This window comes from Rattus norvegicus, chromosome 20, assembly GCF_021556685.1.
Source record: "Rattus norvegicus strain SHRSP/BbbUtx chromosome 20, alternate assembly SHRSP_T2T, whole genome shotgun sequence".
NCBI classification, from domain to species: domain Eukaryota; kingdom Metazoa; phylum Chordata; class Mammalia; order Rodentia; family Muridae; genus Rattus; species Rattus norvegicus.
Genome location: NC_141553.1, coordinates 14,972,543 through 14,988,342, shown reverse-complemented (window position 1 = coordinate 14,988,342; position 15,800 = coordinate 14,972,543). Strand labels below are relative to the sequence as shown.

General features: G+C 40.4%; 1 protein-coding gene across 6 annotated transcripts in view; it reads left to right on the top strand.

Moving 5' to 3' along the window:
- Pcdh15 (protocadherin related 15) overlaps positions 1 to 15,800 on the top strand; it is an 827,095-nt gene that overhangs the window by 609,874 nt on the left and 201,421 nt on the right. For all 6 annotated transcript variants that reach the window (XM_087598371.1, XM_087598373.1, XM_087598372.1 and 3 more), the window contains 2 exons: positions 3,007 to 3,312; positions 6,617 to 6,841. In XM_087598371.1, coding sequence (XP_087454497.1) covers positions 3,007 to 3,312; positions 6,617 to 6,841 — 531 coding nt within the window. The remainder of the gene's footprint in view (positions 1 to 3,006; positions 3,313 to 6,616; positions 6,842 to 15,800) is intronic.

The window sequence follows — 15,800 nt, the reverse complement described above, 5'->3', positions numbered from 1 at the left end:
CTGTCAATAGTTTCAATATTTCCCCAGAGCCTCCCAGCGGGAGCAGAGATGCTTTTAAGTCGGTGACCCTACACTGAACTTCTCATCTGCAGAGATGTATGTAAAGAAGCTTTATTTCACGGGAGCTGATAACTGTATGATTATCTGCTATTTTGGCAATGGAATAAACGCTAGTGCGTGCAGTTCCCATGTATTATAGATTCACTTGGAAGCTGTTGGGTTTATGATGGTCCCGAAGCTACTGGTGTCATGTACAAGATGAACTTGAGATGTTTGAGGTTTTATCATTATCACAGTGGCATTCATTATGCCATGGTAGTGTCCAGCGACGCTGGGCAACATCAGGAAGCTGCAGCCCCCAGTGGTCACCCCTTGTAAGTGGCATGATGTAGTGGCTTCTACACCTGTGGGGCTCAGCCCATTAATGTACTAAATATTTTGAGACACAATATTTTTTATTTAAATGAATTTGTAAGAGCGTAACCCATGATAAGTGGGGGCACATTTATCCTGAATACTAGAAATGAGACATTAGTTAGATTGGTGGGCACACGAATAAGATGTGCCCACATACTAGCATACACACTCATATCCACTAACACACTCATACACACACTCACTCACACATGAGACACACACATACTCACAACACGCTGACATACTCTCACACACACTAACACACTCACACAAACACACACACATACACACTCACACACACTCACACACTCACACACACTCACACACACTAACATACACACACTCAAACACACACTAATTCACACACACTCAGACTCACACACATGGAGGAAGGGAGGGAGGGAGGGAGGGAAGGAGAGAGAGAGAGAGAGAGAGAGAGAGAGAGAGAGAGAGAGAGAGAGAGAGAGAGAGAACAGTTTACTAGTTAAACCAGACTTCTTTGTCATAGGGAACTTTGAATTATAAGAAATGAACAAATACCTTGGGTAGGCGTCACTTAGGTTATGACGCATGTGTAAAATGTTTTTACTGAGTATCCCAGCGATGAACATTGAGGCTAACAATCATAAGGGCAATGATGTATGGATCACAACCTACCTAAGTTATTCAATAATTATTTTTCTTTACTTGATCTGGAAACAAACAACTTCAGTCTTTCCCCCAGAATGACAGAGCATGTTATCATGCTGTTCACTGCTACAACTAGGATAGCAAGCACCACTACTCCACCAACAGTGTCTGGAGCCCTCTAGGCAAGTTAGAGCTTCAGGGAAACTACTTCTACATAACCCTTCAGTTCGCTGACTATGTTTGTTTTCTTCCTCCAGGTATGAATGTCATTCTTCTTCTATTTCACTGCCAGGATAAACCTCTCTAGGGCATCTCTGGCTTTGTCTAAAGAACAAATTCTGTCTGAGTGTCAGTCATATGAAGTGGAAGACTGTAGCTATAAACATGATATTCACATCTTTTTCTTTTCATTTATTTTTTATTATTATGTATTTATATAGCATGTGTGTGAGTGTATTATATGCATTCGTGTGTGAGTGTGTTATGTGTATTTGTGTGTGAGTGTGTATATGTGTGTGTATGTGTGAGTGTGTACATGTGTGAGTGGATGTGTAAGTGTGTATATGTATGAGTGTGTGAGGATATGTGCGTTGAGTGTGTGTGTGTATATTTGAGTGTGTGTGATTGTGTGTTTATATGTGAGTATGTATGTGTGTGCGTGTGTGTGTGTGTGTGTGTGTTTGTGTGTGCTCACATGTTTCACAGTGCATGTTTGGAGGTCAAAGGAGGCTCTTCTATCATACATCTTCCAGAGGTCAAGCTCAGGTCATCAGCAGGTACCAACACGCTGCCAGCCCTATGTCTACATTACATCTTTGTTTTTTCAAAATGAGAGATGTGTGTACATGATGTTTAAATGCCTTGTGTTCCAGCCCTCGCAAAGATTCAGTCATCTTTGAGTTTCGAAATCAAAATGAAGTCCTCTCCCCATCTTTCCTGGTGGTTTGGAACATAAATGTCCACTATTTCACAGCTTCTTAGGTAGAGTCCAGAGTCTATGAAAAACAGCAGTAGAATCATGTGATATAACATGTGCAGTATCTGGTGGTGTAAGGTTATCAGTTGTGATAAATCTGCTGACTCTCAAACAAGAGTACTTCTACCAACATTCTATTAGAAATAGCTTTTCTATTCCTGATGCAAAATGACTTCATGCCTAAAGCTTTCAGCAAATACAGATTCAGGTAGCCCCAGTGACCCTCAGCTACTACTTTGAGATTCATATTCTAACATTAAACAGTAATCCTGACTTGTGATTTGACAATTACTGTACTTTTATTACCATTCAGTTTGGGAATATGTTTAATTTCAAACCTCAGGTCCACGGACCACTGAACATTCATTACTTTCATTAGCATTTATTAAACAGTTTTACATATAAGTCATTGTTCTGAAATCTAGGACCCCTGAGGTATTTAATTCTTATATAACGTTATGTGGGACAATTAATTTCCTTAAGCCGTATGGTCTCATTTGCATAATGGGGCCAAGGATATTTACTCATTAGAAATCATCATAAAGATTAAAGAAGGTAAATATACATCGTGCCCAATCTCATGTAAATGTGAAAATGACTATACGAGTTTGTTAAACAAAACAGCCACCAAAGCTTGAACCGTTCGTGAATTAACTTTAATTAATTAAAGCCAAGTGCTACTTTTGACATTTAAAATCCGCCGTAGCAATAAAATTACATGAAACTTTCCATTTTTATAACGCTCATTTTCTCTGACATAATAAATTGTCGTCTAATGGTATCGACTTATTTCATTTTCCCTAAGAATTATAACTAAGTCACAGGTTATTTCTTCTCACGATTTTGACTGCAAAGTTGGGCCTTTATTATCTTTTTAATTTTACCTTTAGAGGGGAAAAGAATGCTTGGTTAGACAACATGGCACAGTTTGCCAGCCGTGTGCCAGAAGCTGTCATGTGAAGCCTTTGGTTTCTTCTGTTTAGGCGACAGACCCAGATGCTGGGATAAATGGCCAAGTGCACTACAGCCTGGGGAATTTCAACAACCTCTTCCGCATCACGTCCAACGGGAGCATTTACACAGCCGTGAAGCTGAACAGGGAAGCCAGGGACCACTATGAACTGGTTGTTGTGGCAACAGATGGAGCTGTACACCCTCGACATTCAACTCTGACACTGTACATCAAGGTGTTGGACATTGACGATAACAGCCCTGTTTTTACCAATTCAACGTACACGGTTGTTGTTGAAGAGAACCTGCCAGCCGGGACCGCCTTCCTTCAAATAGAGGTGTGTGGACCAGCATTAATTCCATGACATCTGTATTATAAGATTGGCTGTGAGGGGAAAAAAAAATTGAAGTTTAACTATAAACATATGATGATCTCAGAACAGCTTAAATTCAGATGAACGGTAGATAATCCTTATTGTGGGGTTTTTTTTTTCTTCTTCTTCTGTGAAAACCTTCCTCAGGGAGGCCCCATAAAATCAAAAGGAGAAAGTTTGCAATCATAAGAAACACCATACATTTGCATATATTGAATAATATTATATGGTTTTTGTCACATTGACAATGCAAAGGAAAAGCTGATTTTCTCAAAAAAAATTAATTTTTTCAAGTGTCCTCCACATCTATCAGAGGGCTCCTGCAAATAATCATATATATATTTATATATATATACATTTATACACGCATATATACATGCTCATGTGTTCAAGTATATGCATATATGACATGTATATATTCACACATACATATATGCACGTGAGTCGATATACATTTCTCCATTTAATTTATACACACATATTATAACTATTCTTAATTGAATTCTCATACTGAAACCTTCTTTTGCTCAACCGTAGTATTACCAGCAGCTTCTGACTTTTTAAAACAATAGTTCAGGTGCACCTATAAATCTCAATTTTTGGAATAGCCCATTTGATTCTGACACGGAGTGTCTGTAAAGCTATGACAAAGAAGTAAACCTCAGTATGTTGATATTTCACCTGCAGAGTACAACTTGAATTTTTCTGTCAAGGTTTTCTTGATACACCTCAACATTCAACTAGGTTATAGGCATGAATAAATCAAATTAAGATGTGTGTTAACCCATAGAGAACCATCTGTCCATTTCTTCATCCATCCACCTCTTCAACAATCATGCATCATTGCTGCCCAACTATAAATGTCACTTTTATTCCCTCAGATGAGGGGATGAGATGAGTGCTGTACCCAACCTGAACGAGTACATGAGTTGGGCTATACCCAAAACATTTGTCTACTCTAAGTATCTGTAGCCGAGGCCGGGAAGCTTCTAGCCTCCATGTAATCTAATCTTCCAAGCTGACTGATTCAATCCAGCTTCTCTTAGCTCCTGCCTGAATTGCTCTCCTGGACCTCATACTAACTTTGGCAATGAGTTCTAATCTTCTGGAACCTTCTCGTTCTCTGTCTTCACCTTTGTCTACCTTGTTCTCTTTGCAACTTGTCTCTGTAAAACTATCCTGGTATAACACACACACACACACACACACACACACACACACACACACACACACACACACACACCATGCCACAGGGAGCTGGGCATATCTAATCTCTTACTCATTCTGTCAAATCTTTCTGTTTCATCACTTTGCCCCTTATTTAGATGTCACTTTCAAACATGGCTGCTCCTTCTACAAACTAACCTTAGCTTCACTGTTAGGGCTTAAAGGTAGTGTTCGAAGGATTGTATTCTAGCCAGATCATAATGTAATCCAGGGCATGTCTGCTTTCAGCTGAATCACAGCTTTGCACAGGATCCCTTGCCAGAGCAGCTGTGGAGCTGGATGAAAATTACTCTACTATTACCCAACTATCTATTTTGCCTTCTGCTCTATTTTTATTTTATATATATATACATATATTATTATATTTGGATATTATAATCATATCATTTCCTTCTTTCCTTTCCTCCTTCTAAATATCCTCAATACTTCTTGGTCTTTCAAATTCATGTCCCCTTTTTCCATCAATTGTTACATACGTATATGTTACATATATATGAATATGTATGTATATATATTCATATATATGTGTATATATGTGTGTGTGTGTTTGTATATACATTTTTTTGGTAATGCAAAAGTATCAAGATGGATTCACAACCTCTAGAGAATTCTCAGTCAGCTTTATTCGACACCCAGCATTGCTAATCAGGAGCAAGGTCCTAAGTGTCTAAGATATGCTTTCTGTACAACCTTGAGTGGTTTATTTTTTTTTCCTGCTAGAAAAAGCTACTTTGCCATTGAGAAACAAGTCAGCTACCAGACAAAGAGAGAAACAGAAAGGATTATTCAAGGCCATGTAAAAATAAAAACGATCAAAATGTCAAGGGGGGATGCTGATTGATGTTCAAGGTTCTAAGGAACCAGAAGGCATCGTGTTCTGTCACAGCATTTGGAGGATTACATTGCTGTCATTTGAATCTTGAATGTCCCCCAAGGCCCATATACTCAAAGCTTGGTCCTCAGCCTGTGGAATTATTACATGTTGGGGCACAGAGAATATGCCCTTGAAGAAAGATATTGAGTCCCCAGGCCCTTCATGTTCCTCTCCGTTTCCTGGCTCTCATGGTACAAGACAAAGCTTCTGTGGTCCTTGTTTACTACCACGATGTGCCATACCTCCACATACCCACACAGGGCTTACTAACCATGGACTGAACCCCACTTTATGAGTGACTTAGCAGAGGAATCTTATTACAGTATCAGAAAGATGACTAACAGTGTTGGTCAAAGATAAAGTGGAAACAGGAGAGTTTTCACAGGGAAATGACACAAAATCTGTGCTTTCACTGGTCCACTCTACTGTGATGCCGTAAGAGGAGAACAAGATTGGCAGCTAAGCACTGTGTACGCAAATGCAGGCTCATTCAGTAGATCTACGGCTCTGAACTTCTGTTCCTACAGTTCTGCTCCTTCTAGCAAGGAGCTTTTGCCAATCTGTGCCATAGAATGTAACAGCCACTCTACTTACGCAAAATAGCAAAAACAAATAAAACCCATCTTTTCATTTGGGCTCCAACTCTGATCACCTTTGGATGCTACATCATCTTTCCCCTTTTATTTGAGTATTTATGTCTTATTTCTCTTCCGGGCTATGGTATTTACACCTGAGTTCATTTTTTTCTCTTCACTGCACCTTCTGCATAATAAGTGCTTGACAGACACTTGTCTAAAGGCAGGGAAGTGCAGGGGAGAAGCCTTCATAAATACGTTACCTCATCCTTCCAAGGCACCCTTCTGAAACGCAACTGTTTCCATATTTCCTTATTTCCCTTGTGGGATTTTAGAACCTGTGTATGTAAATCACTCCCTCAATATTTCCATTCAAAAATATCTCGGGTTCACCATCTTCTGTCTGTCCATCATCTTCCATCTATCCTTTCTCCTTTTTTCTGTTTCCTGTTTACTGATAAATGACAAGTCACGTGTCCCTTTCTTATTACCAACTCCATGCTGCCCAAGGTACTCATGTGTTTCCAGCAGCCCTCAGTCCGCTTGTGGGAAACCCTCTGATGTAACCGTCCTTCTCTCTGACCTGTCCTAGGCCAAGGATGTTGATCTTGGAGCCAATGTGTCCTATCGGATCAGAAGCCCGGAAGTGAAGCACCTCTTTGCACTGCATCCATTTACTGGGGAATTGTCTCTTCTGAGGAGTTTGGATTATGAGGCCTTTCCCGACCAAGAGGCAAGCATCACGTTCTTGGTGGAGGCCTTTGATATTTATGGGACGATGCCACCCGGTATAGCAACGGTCACAGTAATTGTGAAGGTAAGGAGCCTGGAGTGACTGCTCTCTTCTCTCTGTAGGCCATGTCTGTCTTTTGAAACTCATGGTGTATTCTTAGAACAAGCCATAGGGACTGAGCGGGATAATGACTTATTGATGTGAACTACTTCTGGAGACTTGCAAAATAGCCCTACAAGATGGACTTTAAAGACACAATAAACTAATTTTTGAAGGAATGCTATGAGTCTTCTGCATGCTGTGACTGTTCAAATCAGAACTTCATTTTGATACAGTACGGCCCACAGTCCATAGCAATGTGGATATTAACATTCTGAGGTTAAAAAGAGAAAAAGGCATACAGAGTAGAGATGATGAATTCATTGGCCTCAGAATGAGTGAGTTTAATTGGTAATTTCAAGACTCTGAAATAAAAAGGGCTTCAGAGACAGGTGGGTTCTGGATCCACCTTTGATTTTTTTTCTGCACTGGAGCCAGGCTTACCTTCCTGGTGGATAAGAATTTGTCTTGACTTCCAGGTATGGTCATCATCACAACCATTGTTTTAGTAAAAGGGAGGCAAAGACAGACCCTACAAGAACAATACCAGCCTGGTCTGTGTTGTTAAGTTCCAGAGTTTGTCTACACACTCTTGAGGGTAAGGAGAAGTTGTCATGACAGGAAAGTGGATCCAGATCACTCAGTGAGAGTGACAAAAAGTGACAAAAATGATCAAGTACACCAAAATCACACCTGGAACCAGATGACAAAACTTGCCTTCCTTACCTTTATGCTGTGATGGGCCTGAGTCCTTAAGCATTAAAAAGAGGAAAATAGTCCAATTCTTACCGATATGTGTAGATATAACTTTATTTGTCTGATGTAATTGTCGTCTCCCAGGCTCACTGCCTCCATCTGCTAACCTAGGCCTAGATCTGGAAGCTTCCAGCCTCTGTACAATCTTATCTAGGCCTAGAATGTTTTCAGCCTCTGAGACTTACTACTGAAGAAGCTCACCCTTTCCAGCTCTTTCTGAACTCTGGCTGGCTGGTTCAACTCAGCTGCTCTGGCTCAAACTCCTCTCCAAGCTGACTGATCCAAGCTGACTTCTCTCTGTTTCTCTTCAATTGTTCTGCTTGGCTCCCTACTAACTTTGGCAATCTGTTCTGATCTTCTGTATCCTTCACATTCTCTGGTTCATTCTATCTTAACCTGTGTCTAAATCGTTCTTTCTCTGCAACCTGTCTCTGTACTAACAGCCTCAGTAAAAACTGCCTCCTTCTCTCTCTGTACTGCCCCTCTAGCAGTTCCCTTCTCTCTCTTCTTGTGAGAGTTAGGCATATCCTATTCTGTCAAATCTTTCTCTGATTCTTCACTTTGTCTGCCATTCAATTAGACATCACTTTCAAACATGGGTGTTTCCATCTACAAACTAACTTCACCTTCGCTGTTTGTGATTGATGATGAGTACTAAGAGTGTGCCTGTATTCCAGCCAGAGGGATTAAAGATGTATGCTAAGGGCTGAGGCACACCACAACTAAAAGCAGGTTCTTTCATTAAGTAGCACAATCTCAGGTTTCACAGTGTGGTCAATATCCTGCAACAGACATGTGACAATGGAAGACGCCTTTTATTTCATGGTGCCTTCCTGTTCTCTCCAGGTTGAAAAATAGCTAATCAAATGTCGCTGACTTCTCTCTGAGGAGTAGCTGGTGGTAATGGTCTGAGTTCCCCAAGAGTGGAGTTGGCCACACTGGTTTTTAGGCTAGACTTACGCACATGCAAGTAGTCATAAGAAATCAAATTGGAACTAAATATATCAAATTGATTGGGACACGGTCTGCTTTGATTTTATCCATGGAAGAAGTCAGTAGAGACAAACTGGGTTCAAAATTATTTTTTAAAAAGCAGAATAAATATATGTTTTTTATCATCCTGGCTTCTTAGATAGGTCTTCCTCTTCCCAGCCTGCTCTTCATTGTGATCCATGGGTTCACTGAGACTCACAGCAGCATCTAGAAGGGATCCAGTCACTGTGGTTCATCCTGTCCTCTACATGTAAAGGATGTTGGACTAATCCTGTGCCTCAGTCCTTTGTTTTATTCAGAGAAGTCGAGTATGCCAGTGAATAAATCTGCCTGGTCCAAGCCATTTACTCATTGTGCATTTGAAACAAAACCTCTCTAATAATTATATACATGATCAATGTCACTTTTTCTTCCATTTTTTCCTTATTTATACAAACATAATAAATAGTGTATTTCTGAAGGTGGAGGGTTACATTTTTTTTTCCTGGTAACTTCGTGTAGGATATGCAAATTGAAACTTTACAACTCTCCTGTACACCACTGAGGACAACGAAACGTCCCCACTATTCCTAACAGGCAAGTAGACTACAGGTCCCATTTCTCTACTACTACAGCCTCCCCAAACTTGCAGTTTCTGTGGTTTGTTTGCTTCTATCCACACTGGCAAGCCATCCTGATGATCATGTAATTTCATAGTATTTGAGGAAGAGATAGTTGTCCCACAGTCACCACAGGGAGAGTTTCTTAAAGATCCTCTCTTTGAAACATCTGAGCAGAGGCATGGTTTCTTTTGTAAAGAAGAAAACGAAATTGTATTTAGTATTGAGCTCATCTAATATTTTAAACCTTGGTAAATGTGTAGATCAAGGGATACTTGGAAGAACATCTATCTATATGACAAACAAAATAAGAGTTTACAACAAATGCAGGTTAAAACCTTTTTCAGGGACAAGTTCCAATAGTCTAAACCAACTATATTTTAATATTTAGTTATATAATATATAATTGTATGATGTAATTCTATCATGTAATAGCATAAAAACTATATTTTGTTGTAGATTTGGAGGGCACCTTTATTGTATGGGAAATAGTAAATTATATACTATGTGTAAGTACCTAAAAATCAAAAACAAAACTCCAAAATCCAAAAGAGTGAGATCCAGTATGATATCCTGCCTTCCAGACTAAGTTACAAAGCAGGCCAGTTCTTAGAATCCAAGATATATAATTTAATTATAGAATGACATAGTTGCATAGCCAGAAGGAGTGCAGAACAGAAAGGCTTAACGTGTTCATAGACAAAGGACATCTTCAAGGGACAAGAGTGTTTGCATGTCCCAGAGTGCTCCGTGGGGCAGGAAGAGCTAGACAGAGGGTCAACAATAAAACATTGCCCATATACAGGATCAGGTAGTGGCAAACAGTGGCTCTTAGAAGGACCTCATGTGTTGTTCTTTTGAAGGACTTTCCTCCAGAACAAAATATTGCTATGCCACTGAAAATAAACAAGACATTCGCTCTTCTAGAAGGAACCAATGCACAAAGCCACAGCACCTGAGGGCCACCAAGTAGGGTCCTGGCTTTGATTTAGACATAGAAGCCATGGCTTAAGGATGTAGCCTGGACAGAAAAGGGGCAGAACCTCTACACACTTTAAGACTAGCAACGGCCATCACACTCCTGTCTAAATCGGGACAGTTGAACAAAACGATAATTATTAGTAACAAAATTATTGAAATATTGAATGTTATTTGCTACCTGTGTTCACTTCCTCCTCTGGGTAGCCAGATGAATCTTGACCGAAGGGAGGGAAGGTTAACCAGGGGGCAGAGCTGGACCTTGGTCAGTGAGGCAATAAACACCTAGGAACAGCTTCTGAGCACTGGTTCATTTATTGGGTGTGAGGGGTGTTTATGTTCTGGGGAGGTGGCCAGGGTCTCTGGGGCAAGGTTTGAGTGGAAACATATCACTGATCAGGACAGGGGTGTTAGAAGAGGCTTCATCTGAATACTCAGGGGATGTAAAGTCAGGGGAAGAGAAAACCTTATAAGGTCAAACAAGGAGGGAAGCCTGATAACTATCAGAGTAATAAATCCCTGCTAGGGTTGATGGTGAGGGAGCCAGCTTTATGGCACCAGGTTGGGAGTGTGAGGAAGTCAACTCCTTCTATCCTCCTATCTGAGGCATCTGTGTTTGAAGCTTCCTTGACCCTTCCTCCATAACCCTGGACCATTACAGTCCCACAGTTATTCTTAAAATGTACTAAACGTGTGGGGGCTGGAGAGATTTCTGCATGATTAAGAACATTGCTTTTGCTCTTCCAAGAGGACTGGGGTTCAATTCCTGGTACCCGCATGGGGGCTCACACCAAACCTGTAACTCCAGTTCCAAAGATCCAATGCCCTTTTCTTGCCTCTGCAGGCATCAGACATGCACAGACACATATGCAAGCAAAACACCCTTATACATAAAATATAATTTAAAATAATATAAATGAAATACTGGTGGTGGCCTTCCAGCATCTTTCCTCTTCTCTTCTGCTGGTCAGTGTCTTATTAATGTGTTTCTTCTAATGTATTGGCCATCAAGTACATTAAAAAGCTGAACTCGGGGCTGGGGATTTAGCTCAGTGGTAGAGCGCTTACCTAGGAAGCGCAAGGCCCTGGGTTCAGTCCCCAGCTCCGAAAAAAAAGAACAAAAAAAAAAAAAAAAAGCTGAACTCGCAGGGAGACATGATTTGAGCTAAAACAGATAATTATTTCAGCCACTTCATATTCTGTCAGCGTAGACTGAGGACCAAAATGTCACCTGTTGCCTCTAGACAAGAGGAGGCCAATAAAAACGTACACACAAGTTGAATTATCTCCTTACCTGTGGCAATTACATGGGCCTCTTAGAACTCTATCCGTAGTATGTGGTAGTTTCTGGAAATCCTAAGAAAGTACTTTATTTGTAAATATAATACAGTCTTTTAACACTCATTGATTAGCACTTTTACTCCTAATTTAAAAAAAATCTGTCACGGTTTACAAGCTCTATCCCACTTTCAGTGGAAGTGAAGGAACCTGTTTAGATCTCATTCCCACTAAGGCCTTATGACCAGTGGAAATAGGTTCTGTGGTCATAACAACTTCCAACCATGCACAGCTGCTGTCCCCACCCTGAGGAGCTACCTGTCATACACTGTATGATGCTTGTCATGTTTGGTATCTTATTATACCTTCAGAGAACTTTGAACTCATTCAGTTTTCCAAACAATAATAATTTACAGCTTCAACATCTCAGATTTGTCTCTCAAGAATCTGTTAATAGTACACTACTTCTCAAAGACAGTAATCACATACACACATATACACACATCATAGACAAATACCACGCACACATATACACAAAACACATATATACATATATACATACACCATATATACACATATACACTTATCATAGACAAATACCATACACATAACACACACACAAAATATATATATATACATATATATACATCATAGACAAATATTACACATACATACAGACACATACACATACATACACACACATAAACACATACACACACATCATAGACAAATACCACATATACACATACATACATATATGCAAACACATACACACATACATAAAAACAAACACACACATACATGCATACACACCCTATAGACAAATAACTTTGGAAAACATGAGACTACCTAAAAGTTAACACATTTCTACACAGCAGAACTTCATATAGTGTTAATATAGATTGTCTATTTCAGAGAAATAAAATGATATTTTTTGATACCAATAAAGAATGTTTGGTTCTGTTTATAAAGCCTTTTCTGGGACTAATCTTCCAAAGAGTAGTATTTGAGGAAACTGCCTTAGGTGTTGGAGAAAACAAATTATTTGTATAATTGAATATTGAATGGGTTATTGTTTTAAATATAGACATAAAGTCTACCTCTTTACCCATAACAAAAAAACTTTCATAAATGGTTATAAATGGCACACAATGGTTAAAGATCGGTGGGTTCCTGAGACACCTATAGAGGATTGTCTAAAATTACCTTCAGAAAGTGGTAATTTGAATGTTATGTGAGATTTTTCTTTTGTTTTGTTCTTTGTTTCATTTTGTATTTTTGTTGTTGTTGTTGTTGTTTGGTTGTTTGTTTGTTTGGTTGGTTGATTAGTTTTTTTGTTTGTTTGGTTGGATTTTGTTTTTTTCTGCAGAGTTTCCCGGTGTAGGCCCTGCTGTCTGGAGCTGGTCCTATAGAGCAGACTGGCCTCTAGTTCTTTTTTTTTTTTTTTCATCTTTATTAAATTGGGTATTTCTTATTTACATTTCGATTGTTATTCCCTTTCCCGGTTTCCGGGCCAACATCCCCCTGGCCCCTCCCCCTCCTTCTATATGGGTGTTCTCCTCATTCTCCCCCCATTACCGCCCTCCCCCCAACAATCACGTTAACTGGGGGTTCAGTATTGGCAGGACCAAGGGCTTCCCCTTCCACTGGTGCTCTTACTAGGCTATTCATTGCTACCTATGAGGTTGGAGCCCAGGGTCAGTCCATGTATAGTCTTTGGGTAGTGGCTTAGTCCCTGGAAGCTCTGGTTGGTGGGCATTGTTGTTCATATGGGGTCTCAAGGCCCTTCAAACTTTTTCAGTCCTTTCTAAGATTCCTTCAACGAGGGTCCCGTTCTCAGTTCAGTGGTTTAATGATGGCATTCGCCTATGTATTTGCTGTATTATGGCTGTGTCTAGGAATGTAGGCCTGTAGTATCTTGGTTGGAGTTCAATGTTCCTCAAAGATTCTTTGATATATGTAGTATGAGAACATTGAGACTCAGGGGTCTTGTTGACTGGTTCCCAAGAGCACTGACTTCATGAAGGTATTAACCCACTAACAGATTATGGAGGAATGAAATAGGGAGGGTCTTTGTTTAAATTAAAGGGTCTCTTTTGCTTTGTTTTCTGGCCCCAGTGAAGTACAAAGCTTTGGTAGTTAATGTTCTTCAAACTCAGAAGCGTAACTCAAATAAGATCAATTCTTCTTTAATTTTCTTAGATATTTTGCTGCAGCAAAAAAGATTACAAACTCAGAGTTTCCACCATCTCCTTACAAATCTACGTGTCTCAGGGTTTTGATTGTAGTTATAAAGCATCAAGACTAAAAGCAAGTTGGGGAGGAGAGAGCTTATTCAGCTTATAACTCCCTTTCACAGTTGACTGTCAAAGGAAGTCAAGACAGGAACTCAAACAGGGCAGGATCCTGGAGGCAGCCGCTGGTGCAGAGGGCGTGGAGGAGTGCTGCTTACTGGCTTGCTCAGTCCCACACAGCCAGACTTCTCAGTTTGTCTTCCACATACGCTGGGATCCTAAAGAAATAGGCATTAGCGACTGTGGAGAAATGGACTTGCTAGTGAGGGCAGAAAGAAGCAGGTAAAGACGAAAAGCTTTCGTGTACAAGCTTCCAGCAGAAGGTGTAGATTAGATTAAGGCCATTAGTCTTCCCAGCTTAAAGATCCAGGTTGGAACTGGATCTACCTGCTTCAAATTAAGTAAAAATAATCTCTCACATGTGTACCCACCCTCCTGCTGCCTGTACCTTGGACTACTCACTGCCCAGCCCTACCTGTCCTTGGGGGTTTGAGGTGGAGTGGTGAGGAGTCAATTACACAGACTCGGGGAGCAGCAAGCTCTTCCGAACACTGCCTCAAGCTCCTTTAATACCCTCCACCTGCGCCCTCATTGGTCACAAGAAAGCATCGCTTCCTAACATCAACGCTTGGCTGGCATTGTCTCTGCCTGCAATCGTTGGTCTCTCAGGCAGTCCTCAATTTGGTCCTCCAGCAGGAGATGCTTTTGTGGCTGCGCAGCCCCGGCATTTACACAGAAGTGACCCCGCCATTCCTGCTACGCCCTTCAACTCTGAATTCTAACTAACTCCAGATGTAGTCAAGTTGGCAACCCTGAACAGCCATCCATCGCCCTCGACAGCTAGGAAAGAATCTTCCAGTGGTGAGTTTAGTTTTCAGAAACTGTGGAAAGATCAAAGAAATTGACTTGTATTTAAGAACGTCCCCATGCAAAGCAGGAAAATACACCATTTGCCTAAAGGCGTGCACGTCTAGGCAGCACACCCTGGAGTGCAGGGATGAGAGGGGTCAGCGAGCATAACCCAAGAAAGCAGCAAGAAACAAGGCAGAAGACAGACCTACAGGAAACAAGAGTGTAACAGCTCCGGCATGGATTCTGGAGGCCAGGAAGAAACCTAATTGATACAGAAAATATAGCCAACTGCCCTTAACTGAGAGGAGTTGCAAGAGGGCAGGGTGGCCAGATAAGTCAGTACCGACGGCAGACGGAATTATCAGGAGCAGAGAGGTAGATCCACCCTGTTTCACATCACTGTATTTCTTGAGGGGAGGGTCGGAGCTGAAGGAGATTTAGACCACAATTGATTCATATTTATAAAAGGTATCGCGTTGGTCATCTCTATATTTAGTTTCTGTGTTCGCATTTTTAGCTTGTTATTCATTTATAAGCCGGCCAGCTAGCACACAGCATTCTGGAATGCTATTCGAAAATATTTTTTCTCTCAAATCTACCCTTTGGTCTGAAAAGAAATGGTTTGCGTGATTATTTTAGGCTTTCATTTTGAAAACGAATACATAAAACTCATATTTCCTTCCATCCAGCGAACAATAACTTGAGGTCACATCTTATTTGTAAGATGCATGGATTCACATTACAAGCTTTACTGGTTAAAAAAAAAAAAAAAAAAAAAAAAAAAACAAGAACACAGTGAGAGATGCCTGGCGTTGTTTTCCTTGAAAGCCATGCCAGCATTTGGAATGCTCTATTGAAATACAAAAACTAATTTTTGTTCAGATCAACAAATATAACCACAGGAAGCAAACTATAATGGGTTTTAATGATAAAATTAACTATAGGGCAGGGGAAGAAATCCTTCCTTTTGCCAATCCTGCCCTCTAGTGGTAGAGTTGAGCTTTTAAATTTAACTGCGTAATAGAAGATTAGCATACCAGCAGTGGGTTTTTTTTTCTCCTTGATGGCCCTGAAGCATAAAGATAATGAACTATTGATTATGCGCGTTGGCATTGCATCCCAATAAACTGTCTCACCCAAAACAGCGCATTGTGGGAGGATGATTGGCAATCGGCCGCATATTTCACCCACAAT